This window comes from Protopterus annectens, chromosome 6.part0 (assembly GCF_019279795.1).
Source record: "Protopterus annectens isolate FY-2018-M chromosome 6.part0, PAN1.0, whole genome shotgun sequence".
Lineage (NCBI taxonomy): Eukaryota > Metazoa > Chordata > Ceratodontiformes > Protopteridae > Protopterus > Protopterus annectens.
Genome location: NC_056737.1, coordinates 38,275,292 through 38,289,832, shown reverse-complemented (window position 1 = coordinate 38,289,832; position 14,541 = coordinate 38,275,292). Strand labels below are relative to the sequence as shown.

Sequence of the window (14,541 nt, the reverse complement as noted above, 5' to 3'; positions counted from 1 at the left end):
GATTAAGGCAAGCCTCCAAATAAACATCATCAAGTATGTCCAAGACAGGAGGTATCGCCAGAGGTCTGTGTTGAGGTAACAAAAGAAATTCCCTAAGTCTATTCTTGGAATCAGAAAAGTCTTGGCCTTCCCAATGGAAGTGTTCCCTCAAGGTGTGCAAGGTTTCCCCAAAAGAAAAATCCTCAGGAGGAGATACAGAAGGAATGGACTGCTCTGCAAAAGAATCTTCAAAAGGGGAGTAAGAGTGTTCCTCTACATCAGAATGATCTGAAAAGATGGAGCCCTGATCAGAAGAGGGAGAATCTTCCTCCACTCTGGGTCTCTTGTCTGGAGGGGGTTGGGAACCCCAGTAATTAAATCCTCAGCCATTTTAAGCATCTGCTTTTTAGGCATGGGGCCTGGAGATGGGCCCTGTGCAACAGGCCTCTTGGGATGCCTGGCTGATTTGGACTTAGTAAAGGCCTTAATGGAAAAGGAAGATGAGGGTCTAAAGACACCATGGGTGGAAGTGGACCTGTCCACATTAGGAGGCTCAACGCTCACAGTGGCTTCGGTGGTTGTAGTCTGGCTTTGGGCCGAGGTACCTGCGGTCTCGGTTACAGAAGACACCGCCAAAGAAGTGTCGTCGGTAGTCAGGGACTGCAACACGTGCAGCCGGTTTTGGCGTGGTGTCGGTGGGGACCGCGGACCTCGCATGTTGGTCCTTGTCCTTGCGTTTTTTGGACAAAACGGTAGTCGGAGTCTCCGATGACATTTTATAATCAAAGGCTTTACCAAAAAAGTGTTGGGCTTAACTCACCGACGCTTAATAGTGCGTTTATTGAAAGTAGCGCAAAAGCGACAGCCCGAGACGTCGTGGTCTGGGCCTAAACAAGGTATGCAGAGGGAATGGAAATCCTTATGCGGTATTTGCTTCCCACAAGAAATACAATTGTTAACTTTTTCTGACATCGGTCTGAGGCAAGAAAAGTTTCCCCAACGGGGTACTTAGCTTTAATGTAGACTTCTAATTTTTCGTAAATTCAGGAGCTGGCCGACCGGCACTTGCAAACTGCTTCTGCTTCGGGCACCGCGCGGCAAAAAAGACTGGAGAAAATGGTGTCGGTTGTGTCTTATATGCCCCTGCCTTACTGACGTCAGGAAAGAAAGCGACAGCAACCGACGCCAGATCTAGACTTTGGAATTCGGCCGACCGAGGACCCGCCTGTCGGCAGAGAACCCATCTGTGATTACTGCAGCTGTATGCACGATGAACATCTGTAGCATTGTCCGTGTTTAGTAATAGTTGTCCTGGATGTAGCAGATCCTTGAAGGCTGTTAGGGCATTCTGTACAGCTAGCATCTCTTTTTGATTGATGTGAAGATGCATTTGGTCCGTGGGCCACGTGCCCTGAATACATTTTCCTGCCATGTGTGCCCCCCAGGTATAATCCGATGCATCTGTTGTTAGTGTCTGCCTGGCTGAGGGTAAAGTGAAAGGCTGTCCCTTGTTGTGGTGACAGGCCAGTGCCCACCATCGAAACTCCTGTTGCAGGTAGGGAATAAGGGTTATTATTGTTTCCAGGCTGTGGCAATGTTGAGTTCAAACACTTTTTAGATACCATTGTAGCTTCCCCACATGCAGTCTTGCATATGGAATTAGCAGGATGCAGGATGCCATCAAGCCCAAAGCCTAGTTTTTTTCTTGCAGGTAACTGGGTCTTGGTTGCCATTATTTGAAAGTAATGAGTTAGTTGCCTTTGCTTGTCTGGCGTGAGATAAGCCATCTGGGCAGTTGTATTTAAGCTAGCACCCAGGAATATTATCTCTTGAGAGGGTACGAGTTTTGATTTCTTTTCGATTTCTGTGTACCCTAGGCCTGTTAGTAATATTTTTACGAACGTCAGATGCTGCAGTAGAGTGTTCTTGTTCTCTGCTTGAATAAGGCAGTCGTCCAAGTAAGGATATATTTGAATTCCTCTTTGTCTGCAAAAAGCAATTACTGGTGCCAGGCATTTTGTGAAGATCCTGGGCACAGTAGATAAGCCAAAGGGCAGTGCAGAAAATTGGTAATGCATTGAGCCAGCTATGAATTTGAGGTATCTTCTGCAGGATTGTCTGATTGGGACATGCAGGTGTGCCTCTTTAAGGTCTAAAGTCACAAGCCAAACTTTCTCGCCCAGCATGGGCAGAAGCTGCTGCAGAGTTAACATCTTGAATTTTGGAATATCCAGGAATGTGTTCAGGATAGACAGGTCCAGTATTGGTCTCCAGGTTTTGTCCTTTCTGGGCACCAAGAATAACCTTGAGTAAAATCCTAGTCCCTACTCTTGCTGCGGTACTTGCTGAATGGCTCTCATGTCCATGAGGAATGAAACTTCTTTTTGTGCCTCTGCCCATTGATTGCGTGGCAGGTCTGGCATACCGTTTGGCCTTGGCAGGGTGTGAAAATGGAAACTGTAGCCCCGGGATACGATATTTAAGACCCATTTGTCCTGGGTAATCATGTGCCAATTTTGTGCAAAAAGTGCTAGTTTTCCCCCCAAAGGAGCTGCCAGAAGATAAGTGCTTGGTGCTGGCAGGGGGAAGTCATTGAGACCGTTTCCTGTATGGCTGTGATTTTTCTTCTCTGCTTTTGGAGGTAGAAGCACCCCATTGTTTAGGCCTGTATGAGCCTTGGGGCTGTGATCTGCCTCTGGGGCGTCTGTATCGGTCTCTTTGTGGCCTGTCTGACACTGGAAAGGACCAATTCTTTGCCGGCCAGTTCCTGCTAAATCTGGGAGGCTGTAACTGTAAGAAATCCTTGACTGTTTGCATAGACTTAGCTTTGTCCTCCACTTTCTTCAACACCTCTTCTGCTTTAACACCAAACAAGGTATCATATTGTAATGGAGCATCTAATAATTTTGCTTTAACATGATCGGGCAGATTTCGTTCTTTTAACCAACCATGTCTCCTAATAACAGAACCTGTAACAGCGGCCCTGCAAGAGGCCTCTAGAGAATCAAAACCACATTGCAAAGTATGCTTTCCTACTTGTTCAGTTGCATGCAATAAATCCTGCATTTCTTTGTTTTTTTGCACATTCTGAATTTGTCAACATTTTCTGTTTAAGCAGGGACATTAGATATTGCTGATATTTAAGCATGTGAAATTGACAATTTAAAGCTCTTACAGCCAAGGTAGCAGAAGTATAAATCTTTTTCCCCCATCTGTCCAGGGCCCTTGAATCCCTATCAGAGGGGACAGGGTTTTTTGCAGTGGAAGCCTTGACCCCTTTGGGACCCTGAGAGATAGTTTCTGGGTCTGCAGCAGGGTTTTTGTAAATAAATTTAGGTGAATCAGGAACCCTGTAGTATCTGTCTGGTTTAACAGGAGCTGGTGGCAAAGAGTCAGGAGACAGTCCGGACTCTGAAAATGCATCATCCACAATGTCTAAAACAGGAGGAATAGCAAGGGGCCTGTGCTGAGGTAATAAAAGGAAGTGTTCTGAGCCTTTTCTTGAATTCTGAGTAATCTTGGCTCTCCCAGTGGAAATGCTCCCTCATAGTGTGCAGGGTTTCCCCAAAAGAAAAACCTCAGGAGGAGAGGCTGAAGGAATAGATTCCTCAGCATCAGAATCCTCATAGAGAGGAAGAGAATATTCCTGTTCAGAAAAGGAATCAGAGGAAATGGAAACCTGATCTGAAGATGCATAATCTATCTCTTGCCTAGGCCTCTTATCAGGAGGGGGATGGGAACCCCTGATCAAAGTAATTAGGTCTTCGGCCATTTTAAGCATCTGCTTTTTAGGCATGGAGGCCTGTCCAGGAGAATGCTGTACTTGTTTATTTGTCTTCAGAGCTGCTTTAGTCTTTGCTTTTGAAGCTGAAGTTGGTTTTACATATAACTGTGCAGGCCTGAAAACACCCTCAGAAGCTAATGCCTGCTCAGCGGCTCCTGACCCATCTGAGAGAATAGTTTCCGAGTGTCCAATACCTTGAGTTTCCAGCGGCCTATGGCTCTGAGGTAGCGGGTGTCAGGGGCTGCAAAAGCTCCTCACTGAGAACCGGCAACAGACCTAGCGGAAGTCTCGTCGTCGGTTTTGGACCTCAGGTGCCTGTCCTTTTCTTTGCACTTTTTATAAACTCCGGTAGTCGGTTGCTCCGACGGCATCATATAGTTAAAATCTTCTGTCAAAATATTGAAATGCAAAATCATACTGACGCTCAATAGTGCGTTGGTTAAATCTAGCACAAAACCAACAACTAGCAATGTCGTGGTCAGGGCCTAGGCAAGGACTACAGTAAGAATGAAAATCCTTATGAGGTATTTGCTTCCCACAAGAAATACAATTATTAACTTTTTCTGACATCAGTCTGGAGCAAGAAAAAAGTTTCCCCAACGGGGTACTTAGCTTTAATGAAGATTTCGGATCTGAAATTCGAATTTGAAAATCTCAGGAGTCGGCCGACCGGCACCTGCGAACTGCTTTTGTTTCGGGCACCGCGCGGCAAGAAAGACTGAAGAAAATGGCGTCGGCTGCATCTTTTATACCCCTGGCGCACTGAAGTCAGAGAGGAGGTGACAGCAACTGACGCAGGACCTAGACTTTGGAACTCGGGCCGACTGCGGGTAGCCTGCCAGCAGGATAACCCAATTGTAATGACTTTAACAGTGAATCATGATGAACATCCTTCTCACTACCAGACTGTGGAGAAGAAAAAGATGAGGGCAAATTAATAGACTGATTAATAGACAACTCATTAACCACCTTGGGCATAAAAGAAGGATTAGTATGAAGAGACACCCTGTAGCTTTGAAAAACTAAAGAAGGAGGAACAGCTATAAGTGGCTAAAGTTCAGACACTCTCTTAGCTGAAGTAAAGGCCAAAAGAACACCATTTTCCATGTACAATGCTGTAAGGAAGCTGAAGCTGCAGGCTCAAAAGGAGCTAGAGTTTGTTTTTCAAGATCAAAACTAAGTTACCAGGAAGGAAAGAATAGGTTTCCTGGGAGGTCTGACATGAAGGATGCCTTAAAGAAATTGCTCGACTTCAAATATAGTCCAAAGGAGGAGTAATGGCAGACAAGCAGAAACAGCTGAAAGTGAGCTTTAAAAAAAGAGCATACTAACCCAGCATGGAGCAATTCACACAAATAAGAGAGAACTAGAAGGACCTCCACAGAAAATGGATCCTGGTTGCGAGCAAGGTACCAAACAGAAAATCTCTTCCATTTAAACATTCAGAATTGCCTGGTAAGCAGGTTTCCTGGCCTCCTGCACAACCCCAAGCAAGTCTTCAGAAAAAAAGGTGCTTAAATGGCTCATAACCCAATCATCCACAATGTCAGTTGAAGATTAGACAAGTGAATATGAATGAGACCCCTTGTCTTGTGTTAGTAGGTCCACCCTGTGAGGTGACTAGTGGTGACTGCCCTAGGCTAGGCTGAGAAGACGGAACCAATGCTATCTGGCCAAAAAGGAGTCACCAACAAGATTTTGGGGGAGTCATGCTGTATCTTGAGCAGGACCCTTGGACTTGGAGGAAGGGTAAAGAAGGCATAGAGAAATGTTCTCTGAGGCTGAGGGATGTCCAGAAAAGGAGGAAGGGATTTCCACACCATAAAGTAATTCTAACGGATGATAAACAGAACACGAGTCTTGAGTGATCCTTAGCCAATTCCAAAGGGACAGGGAAAGACGAAGAGACAAAAAAAACCTGGCTCAGAAAAGGGGGAAGAAAGCTACAAGATGTAACCTGCAAGGACTTAAAAAAGCTCAGCAGCCACAGAACCAAACAGGTTCTTGCTGTCAAGAGTAGCAGCCAGCAGTTTAGCCTTAATATCATCAAGCAAAGGCTGGAGTCAAAGGCAAGAGTAAAGTCTCAAAACAGAACCAAAAGCAGCAGTAGCCCTATAGGAGGCATCAGCTGCATCATAACTACATTTAATAGAGTAGTGAGCTACTTGAGAAGTACAGCCCATCAAAGAGAGGGCCAAGGCCTTCCTTCACTTCAGAGTCAGGAAGGTTTGAGACAGCCTGGGAAGCCTGAGAAAAGAAGGGCCAACACATACCTAGTCATACGAGTCTGGTAGTGAATAGTAAGAAAGGCCAAACTGTTAACAGTATATACCTCCTTGCCCAGATGTTCCACAGCCTTAATGTCCTTGTCTGAAGGAAGTAATTTAGTAGAAGGCAAAGGCTTACAGGGTTTGTCAGAAGAGACAGACACTACAGAAGGGTCAGCAGAAGGACATCTGTAGGGGAAACCTATACTCCTCAGGCACTTTATAAAATCTGTCAGGCTTCTTAGGGGCTGGAGGTTGAGTACCCGGGGTCAAAGAAGCTGCTGAAAAGGTATCCAAAAGGCCAGCTAGGATAGAAGAGGGCTAAGGGAGCTCCATCTGAAGTTGCTCATAATACCTCTTTTGGAAGTCAGTAACCTGAGAACAATCTCATTTAAAAAATTCCATCATAACAGAAATAGTGCCCCAAAGGAGAGTTTTTCAAAGAGAGATATTTACTAATACAGTATTCCTCCTCAGAGCCATAATCCAAGGGAGAAGGGTTCTGAGAGGAATATGCCAAAAGACTCTACCCCAGAATCCAAGTCCTCATCGGTGAAGTCCTGCTCTCTGGGCCTCTTGAATGGGGTAGAGGACCAAGGGGGAGCAGGTACAGAAACTTTGTGAGGAGGCTTGGAGGTCATCAATAACCCCTGGGTAAAATCCTACCATTCACAGTGGGGATCTTTAGCAGCAGGTGAAATGTGCTTGGTTTTTTCATTGTTTTCTTCTGAGAGATGTCTACCCTAAACACCCTAGGAGATTCAGACCCTTGCCTACATTCACCTAATGTAGTAGGAATCTCCTCCTGAACAAGCATCTGCAGAATCCCCCTCAAACCCTCTGAAATTATCAGTTGAGGTTTCCCCTCAACTTCCAGAACAGACATCTGCAAAGCCTCCAAGCACTTGCAAGAAGCCGGATCTATGCCCACCTCTGATACAGTAGCAGTGTAAGAATCTCACATAACAACTGAGCATTATTCTGGGCTTTCACCAGCCTTGAGAGACATCGAGGGGGGCTAACAGTGGCCAAATCAGACCTGACTCTCTGCCCTTTCCTGGCAGGCAGCTGACCTTTGGCATGGGAGGAGTCCACCAAAGCACCCTGCAACAACAAATTAAGATGTTCATTCTCCAGGTAAATGGACATAGGGTCTTAGGGACAAATGCTTGGCAAAGAGAACAAGTCGTATGGTCATGAGAAGCACCAAAACAGAAGAGACACTACTCTTGATGATCCTTATGGGGAATCTGCCTACCACACTTTCCCTTTCTGATGACATGTAAATCCACAACACTGAAAAAGAAATAAAAAAATAAGAAGAAACCCCAATGAGGCACTAATCTGAAACTCGGCTTGGTAACCAGCACAGAAGGAGCAGCGTTCAAACCAACGATCAAAGATGGTGTTCAGACTGGCGGCAAAGAAGTTCAGAGGTATGTACTTCACCTTTATGTCCTACGCCTTGAGCAGGGAGCACACACATGACATACGTCTACAAAATCCAATGGCTTTGGTATATTCACTGGATGTTGGGGTACCCGAGGCAGGGAATCCCTTTCATGAAGAATACTGTAGCAGTGATATGGAAGGACTTTAAATGGTATAGGGAAAGTATACAGGATGAAAAGATTATGTAGGACTATAAAAACCCACACACACTTACTGATATATATATATATATATATATATATGTATATATGAAAAAAAAGATGGAGAAGATGTAAACTGGTAATATCTAGCACTTCTGAATTACTACACCTTAGCTATAACTTATCACTTAACATATCAATCTGGATGAAGAGGCTACTGGTAAGTCAGAAATGAGTTGTTTAAGGTAAGAGCAAAAACAGGGATAAGGGAGATAGTACAGGGACAGAAAAGGTAGAAACTAATGTTGCATGTGATGCTAGTAAAGCATTCAACAAACTGGAGTATAAGTTGATGCTATTATATTAGAGGATTATGGTTTCAAAATGACACTTCTGAGTTTTACATTTTTTATTTTGTTTTTTTTTTGGAGTAGAGCACTGATCAACATAGGCTTTTCTCAGACTTGGCCTGGAAACTATCTGGTTACATGACTTGCTCAGAGTCACAGAGTTAGGCAATGGAGGCTGATGGAATCAAACCTTGCACCACAGGAAACAGCTCTTTAATAGCTCCTTAATCCTCTAAGCCAACTGATGGACTTGGTTTGCATATAAAGGACATATGCAAAGCAAATGGAATAAAGCATTTCAGGAAAAAAAAAATCAGGATAACCAAAGGAATAAAATAGCACTGTGTGAGGACTTCTACAGGATTTGTAAATAGCCCAAATGCTAAGTGATCCTAAGAAGCAAATGTTAGAATGGAGCTGGAAAATAAGAGAAATGATTAGGATACCTCAACTCTAGTCTTATGTATATCATTTAATACTGATAGTAAAGACTAAAAGGTATTTGGAATAACATATACATATGTGCACATGTATAAAGATTGATAAATAGCCAGGGACAGGAAAAGTTGGATAATGTAATTTTAAGTTGGACTACAGTGCAAAATAAATATGGCAGATGTAGTGAAAGGAAACTGCACTTTCTTCAGAAATGGACAGACACCGAGTACAATATTTAGGTAAAGGGAGCAACAGAGTAGCAAAGACTAGGTTCTGAAATAGAGGAGAAATACTCAAAATATTTGGAATGCAAACTGTGGAAGTGAATGTATGAGGCCTGCCAGATGCCTTATCTTCTGCTTATCTGACTCAGGTCAGGTGTTCCTTCAACAGGGACCCTTTGACAGTTCCTCTAAGTAATGCTGTGGCCTTTACCCACCTCCACTTTTGCAGGCCTTGAACTAGAACTGATAAACTCACTGATGGATCTGCTCAGGAATGAGGAAAAGTGTACCCATTTTTATTTTAGGGATCTTCTTTCCTTTCAGCATCAGATAAGGGTACCAACCCACATTAAGTCATGTGGAAGTAATGAAGACAGTGCAGGCATAAACTAAGATGGATATCTGACAGGGACACCATTCTCCTCTAAGCTAGGCACAGGTATGCCAATGGGGGAATCGGACCACATGGATACTGAAATGTCAAGACTATGAGTTTTAGAAGGGCTGTGGCAGGTGTTAGCTTACCTTGACTGCCCAGATGAATAGGCACGGCTGTTTCTTCCAAGTCTGCAATCAGGCTGTTCAGGAATTCCACCACTAGAACCTGAAGAAGACTGCCGTCCAAAATGGTTCCCCTTGGTAGGGCTCTCTGGACTTATTTGGTCAACCCTTTCTGACTGCTCCTAGAAAGGAAAAATGAGAAGACTTATTTTTATAACGGCTTCTAACTAATTTTCAGCGCAACTTTTAGATCCACAGCATGATTTTCATACTGTAACCTGCAGTAAGCAAACCGAAATTCTTTATCAAGCACTCGTCTGTAAAGACAATTTAGAAATCAAGGTACAAGATTTAACACATTAAAGTGCATCAATAACGGAATCTGGCTTACAGCTACCCAACTCCATGGCAGCCTAATGAAGTTAAAAAGGCAATGCACTTTTTATACTGTTTTTTCCCACTTCTGGGTCTATCCTCTATGGATACCCAAATGGCTGAATTCTTAGCCACCTGTTCATCATACACCTATTCTCAGTCTGGAAGACCTAACATCACATAACTTGTCATAAGTTGGCATGGTCTCCTACTCTCCAGAAGACGAATGCTTTGTGACATCCATTTATTGGGTGATAAGCAGTGGGAATTTGTGAAAGGTGGAGGTACTGGTGCCATGCAAGGGAGCTAAACAGTTTTATGGCTAATGCATTCTAGTATTTCTCTTGCTATCTCATCTCTTACAGCTGCCACATGCATCTAGTATTTCTCATAAGAACAGGTAGATACTAGGCTACCAGTCTTCAGACTGTTACAAGCCTAGCCAATAACTAGAAGTCGGAATTAAACCCTCTAACTTGTATCTTAGAGGTAAAGATCTTAACCACTATTCCAACCTCTCCCCATGCTATCCTCATATTTCAGCACACAGATGCATTCCAATATCTCTTAAATTACCCTCACATCTCTTACAGATGATAGATGCATTCTAAAACTACTTATACTATAGTCACAGCCGGCCGAACATTCTAGCATCACTCAAGCAAGTCTCACTTCCTACAGCTGTCCAAAGAAAGTTCATCCACACACAAACTATCTGTCAAGAGATTATCAACAAAACAGCATATATTTCAGTAATACAGTGTGCTCTTCAAATGACCTTTCTAATAAAGCAGGAAAAACTTGTTAGGTAGACAATAACTAATTAAAATTATTAATGGTTTTGGAAAGTAGGCAAGTGAGGAGACTTAAAAAAAAAAAAAAATACTGATTACTGGCATAAGGAATGTGGTAAACAGAAAAAAGAACATAATACTTACTTGAATCTGTAAATAAATGGTATTTCTTTCATTCAGACATATGTAACAGAGAAGACATAACAAACAGTAGCATAGCAACGGTGAGGCTAATGAGGCAGCCACCCTCAGGCACAAAGTGTTAGGGAAAGCAATCGAGTGTTCCTGCTTTCGTTTTTTACATACTGAAATGCTGGTAGAGAAAGACATTTCAAGAGCTGGAGGAGGGGATGGATCTCTAGGTAGCAGATTGGTACAAAATTACTAACTGGTTTTCTACTGCATACGCCAAAGTCTTTTTTTTTTTTTCCCTCTTCACAGAGCTGAGTGGATGGAGTACTATTTTGGGGCACTGAGTGCTAGACAGGCCAGCAACGGCTGTGGTACTAGGGAACATAATACTAGGCGAGAGATGCCTAGTAATATACACCTTGAAATATTCACACTTAGAAGTGCAAGTCTCCCTTTTCAAACACTTAATAGTATCGAGCTCCCAAATCGAGCAAGTACATGATAATCCCTGTAAATTTGTATCCACCTATCCAATAATCAGGACTAGCCTTAAAGGTAGTCAAAGTAGCACTTTATTTGACCTGCAACGGTAACTTATTCCATAAGCTGGGAATACACTGAGTTAAGAACTTCTCTCTCCAGTGAACCTTGCTTATTTTTTTTGTATAGATTTAGGTCCCTAGTGGCAGTAAATGTTGAGGCACTAGTTTTGCAAAAAAAACAGGCAGTCAAGAAGGGCTGGGTCTTTCACGGCTCGAAAAGTGTGACACTGGTCACATCACAGCAGCCTGTAGGCTAAAGAGTATAAGGAGTTGTGCTAACTTCCGGACATAATTAAAAGATTTAAGGCCTTTAACTTTTTTGGTAAGGTACCTTTGGGGCCTTTCCAGTTGTACAATATGCTTTGCTTTCTACATATCAGAGATGGCACTTTATTCAATGATGGGTCTGATAAGGGAAGAGTACAGTAGCAGGATGTCTCATCTGCATCTTGAAGATATTCCCTTGGAAATTAACTGGGTCAGATTGTAGGACTTCCTGAGTACAGCAGAAACATCATGATTGAATGAGAAAGAATTGGCCGGGTAATTCCCCATGTCTTTCATGATCATATTTGTTTGAAGATAAGTACCATTTGCAAAATATGAGCTGTAAACTTTTTTTCCCATAGCAGTATGCTGTAATTTTTAGCATTTAACTTGAGACCATTTTCAGTACACCAGGTATATGCATATTCCAGCCCTTCCTGGAGCAGTTTAATGTCAGTGGATGAACAGATAACAGCTCCTAGCTTGTAGTCATCAGTGCACTTGGTCAACAACACTTCTGAGATTTGGACTAGATGTCTGTAAAATAAATGCAGAACAGGAGATGGTCCAGCACTAACAGCTGCAGTACCCCACTAGTTACAATTTTACATTCAGAGAGGGAGCCAGCAACTTTCACAACCTTGGATCTATCGGACAGCCAATTTGCAAGCCGATGGACAAAACTGTTACTTTTTACTAATGTCAGCATGCAACAGTGTCAAAAGCCATGGTCAGATCCAGATAAACAGCTTGCACTGACTGACCACTGTCCACATCCTCTGTGACCTATATAAAGAAGCTTACTAGGTTCAGGAGACAGGACCTTTCATAAAACCAAACTGATTGGGGTTTAGATCAGTTAAGTTACTTGTGTCTGCATAAATACATTATGCTAAGATATGCTTCATGCATTGCATACAAAGCTGGTGAGGTTGATGGGCCTATAATTGTCTGAATCTGCAGAGGGGACTCCCTTGTGTAGCTGAGCAACAATGGATGTTTTCCAGGCATAGTACAGTTGTGTACACTTACCATAAATGTAGATGTTAGAGTGTCTTCACTGTTGCAGTCATGACTGTAGGGTTCTCCCCTGCCGGCAGGCAGTCCTTGGTCAGCCAGAATCCCAAAGTCTGGGTCCGGCGTCGGCTGTTCAACCATGCTCCCTGACGTCAGAGCGCCACGAGTACAAAGCTGACAGCCGACGCCATCTTCTCCAGTTTTTCTTGCCCCAGATGTCAGGAGTCCCAAAATGAAAAAGGTCCCATATCCTTTGCAAATACACCTCAGAAGAATGGTGAAAAAAGGAACCACACAAAAGTAAAAATAAGAGGGGACAGGAGGGAAGGAAACACAGACTGCCACAGTGAAGACACTCGAACATCTACATTTATGGTAAGTGTACACAACTGTACTATGTTCATCGTGTTTCACTGTTGCAGTCATGACTGTAGGGTAGAATCCCAAAGCAAAAAGAAAGGGAGGTGGTCATAAAGCATAAGGGGCGGCTATAAGGCCCTGCAAGACTGCAGAAGCAAAGCCTGCCCTAGACTTAGAGTAGAGAGGTAGATTGTAGTGCTTTGAAAAAGTATGCACAGAACTCCAACTTGCAGCTTCCAAAATGTCTTTGGTAGTAACTCCCCTGAGGAAGGCAGCAGAAGTGGCAGCAGCTCTGGTGGAATGAGTCCGTATATTCCCTGGGATTTGCTTTCCATGGTGTGAATAACAAAATCTGATTCCATGAGCAATCCATTTAGAAATGGTCTGTTTTGAAATGGCTTTACCTTGGGAACTTGAAGCATAAGAAACAAACAATTGCTCTGATTTTCTGATGTCCTTGGTTCTGTCCAGGTAAAAATGTAGTTGTCTGTGTACATCCAAGGAATGTAAGATCCTTTACCCTTTATTTTGAGGAGTGGTGAAAAAAGTTGGCAAGTGGATAGTTTGATTTAAAGCCACTTTGGAAACCACCTTAGGCATGAATGTAGGATTAGTCCTCAAAGACACCCTGTCTTGATGAAAAATAATATAAGGTTCCACAGCCATAAGAGCTTGCAACTCTGAAACTCTCCTGGCAGAGGTCAGGGCGAACAGGATGGCTGTTTTCCAAGATAGAAACTTGATGTCAGAAGAGGCAGCAGGCTCAAAAGGAGGTAAAGTGAGCTTTTCCAAAACATAGTTGAGATCCCAAGCAGGAATGGGAGGAGATCTAGGAGGTCTTAAGTTCTTAGCTCCTCTGAGAAACTGTCTCATGAGCTGGTGGGAAAAGATTGGAGGGTCAGTATTATAATGAGCGGAAATAGCAGAGGCATGTATCTTAATGGAAGAGAAAGAGAGACCCTTATGTAAGAGATCTGTAAGGTAAAGTAAAATCAAAGGAATGTTTGGAAGAAGAGGATCAGAATCCTGAGCCTGCATCCAGGAACAAAATCTTTTCCATTTTCCTGCATAAGATTTTCTAGTGCTAGGACGCCTGGCTTCTAAAATGACATCCATAACCTGCTTGGGTAGGAGAGAAGAAATCAAAGGCCCTGAATTAACCAGGCCGCCAGGCTGAGAGTGCTGACATGGGAGTGTAGAACCCTAGCCCTGATGTTGGGACAGAAGGTTCGGAGTCTGTGGTAAGACCCAAGGGGGCTCCAGACATAGGTTTTTCAGAGTAGGGTACCAAAACTGTCGAGGCCAATTTGGGGCCAACAAGATTATCATCTTGGGCCTGTCCTGTTTGATCTTTAATAACACCCGTGGAAGAAGAGGAAGAGGCGGAAAGGCATATCCCGAGAGGTTTCTCCAACTGAAAGATAGTGCATCCACTTTCCAAGCTTGTTTGTGGAAAGTCCTGGTGCAAAAATTCTGTAGTTGATGATTGAGATGGGATGCAAAGAGGTCTATGTGGGGACATCCCCAGACTGCTGTTATCATCCTGAATATTTCGGTGTCCAGCATCCACTCGTGTGGATCCGAAAGGTTTCTGCTCAGACTGTCTGCCAGGAAGTTTTGCTTCCCTGGTAGAAACTGAGCTTGAAGGTCCAGATTGCAAGCTAAAGCTGTGTTCCATAGATCCATGGCTAGCCTGCAAAGGGGGTAGGAATGAGATCCCCCTTGCTTGTTTATGTACCACATAACTGTGGTGTTGTCTGTCCGTATCAGTAGTTGTCCTGGTTGTAGAAGATTCCTGAAGGCCATTAGAGCTTTCTGAATGGCTAACATTTCCTTTAAATTGATATGCAGGTGCTTCTGATCCTTTGTCCATAGGCCCTGCAGACAGTTGCCCTGAAAATGGGCTCCCCATACATAAT

At 43.4% G+C, this 14,541-nt stretch overlaps 1 protein-coding gene across 3 annotated transcripts in view; it reads right to left on the bottom strand.

The window, feature by feature from the left end:
* EIF2AK4 (eukaryotic translation initiation factor 2 alpha kinase 4) overlaps positions 1-14,541 on the bottom strand; it is a 3,701,979-nt gene that overhangs the window by 2,929,934 nt on the left and 757,504 nt on the right. For all 3 annotated transcript variants that reach the window (XM_044073832.1, XM_044073831.1, XM_044073833.1), the window contains one exon: positions 9,160-9,317. In XM_044073832.1, coding sequence (XP_043929767.1) covers positions 9,160-9,317 — 158 coding nt within the window. The remainder of the gene's footprint in view (positions 1-9,159; positions 9,318-14,541) is intronic.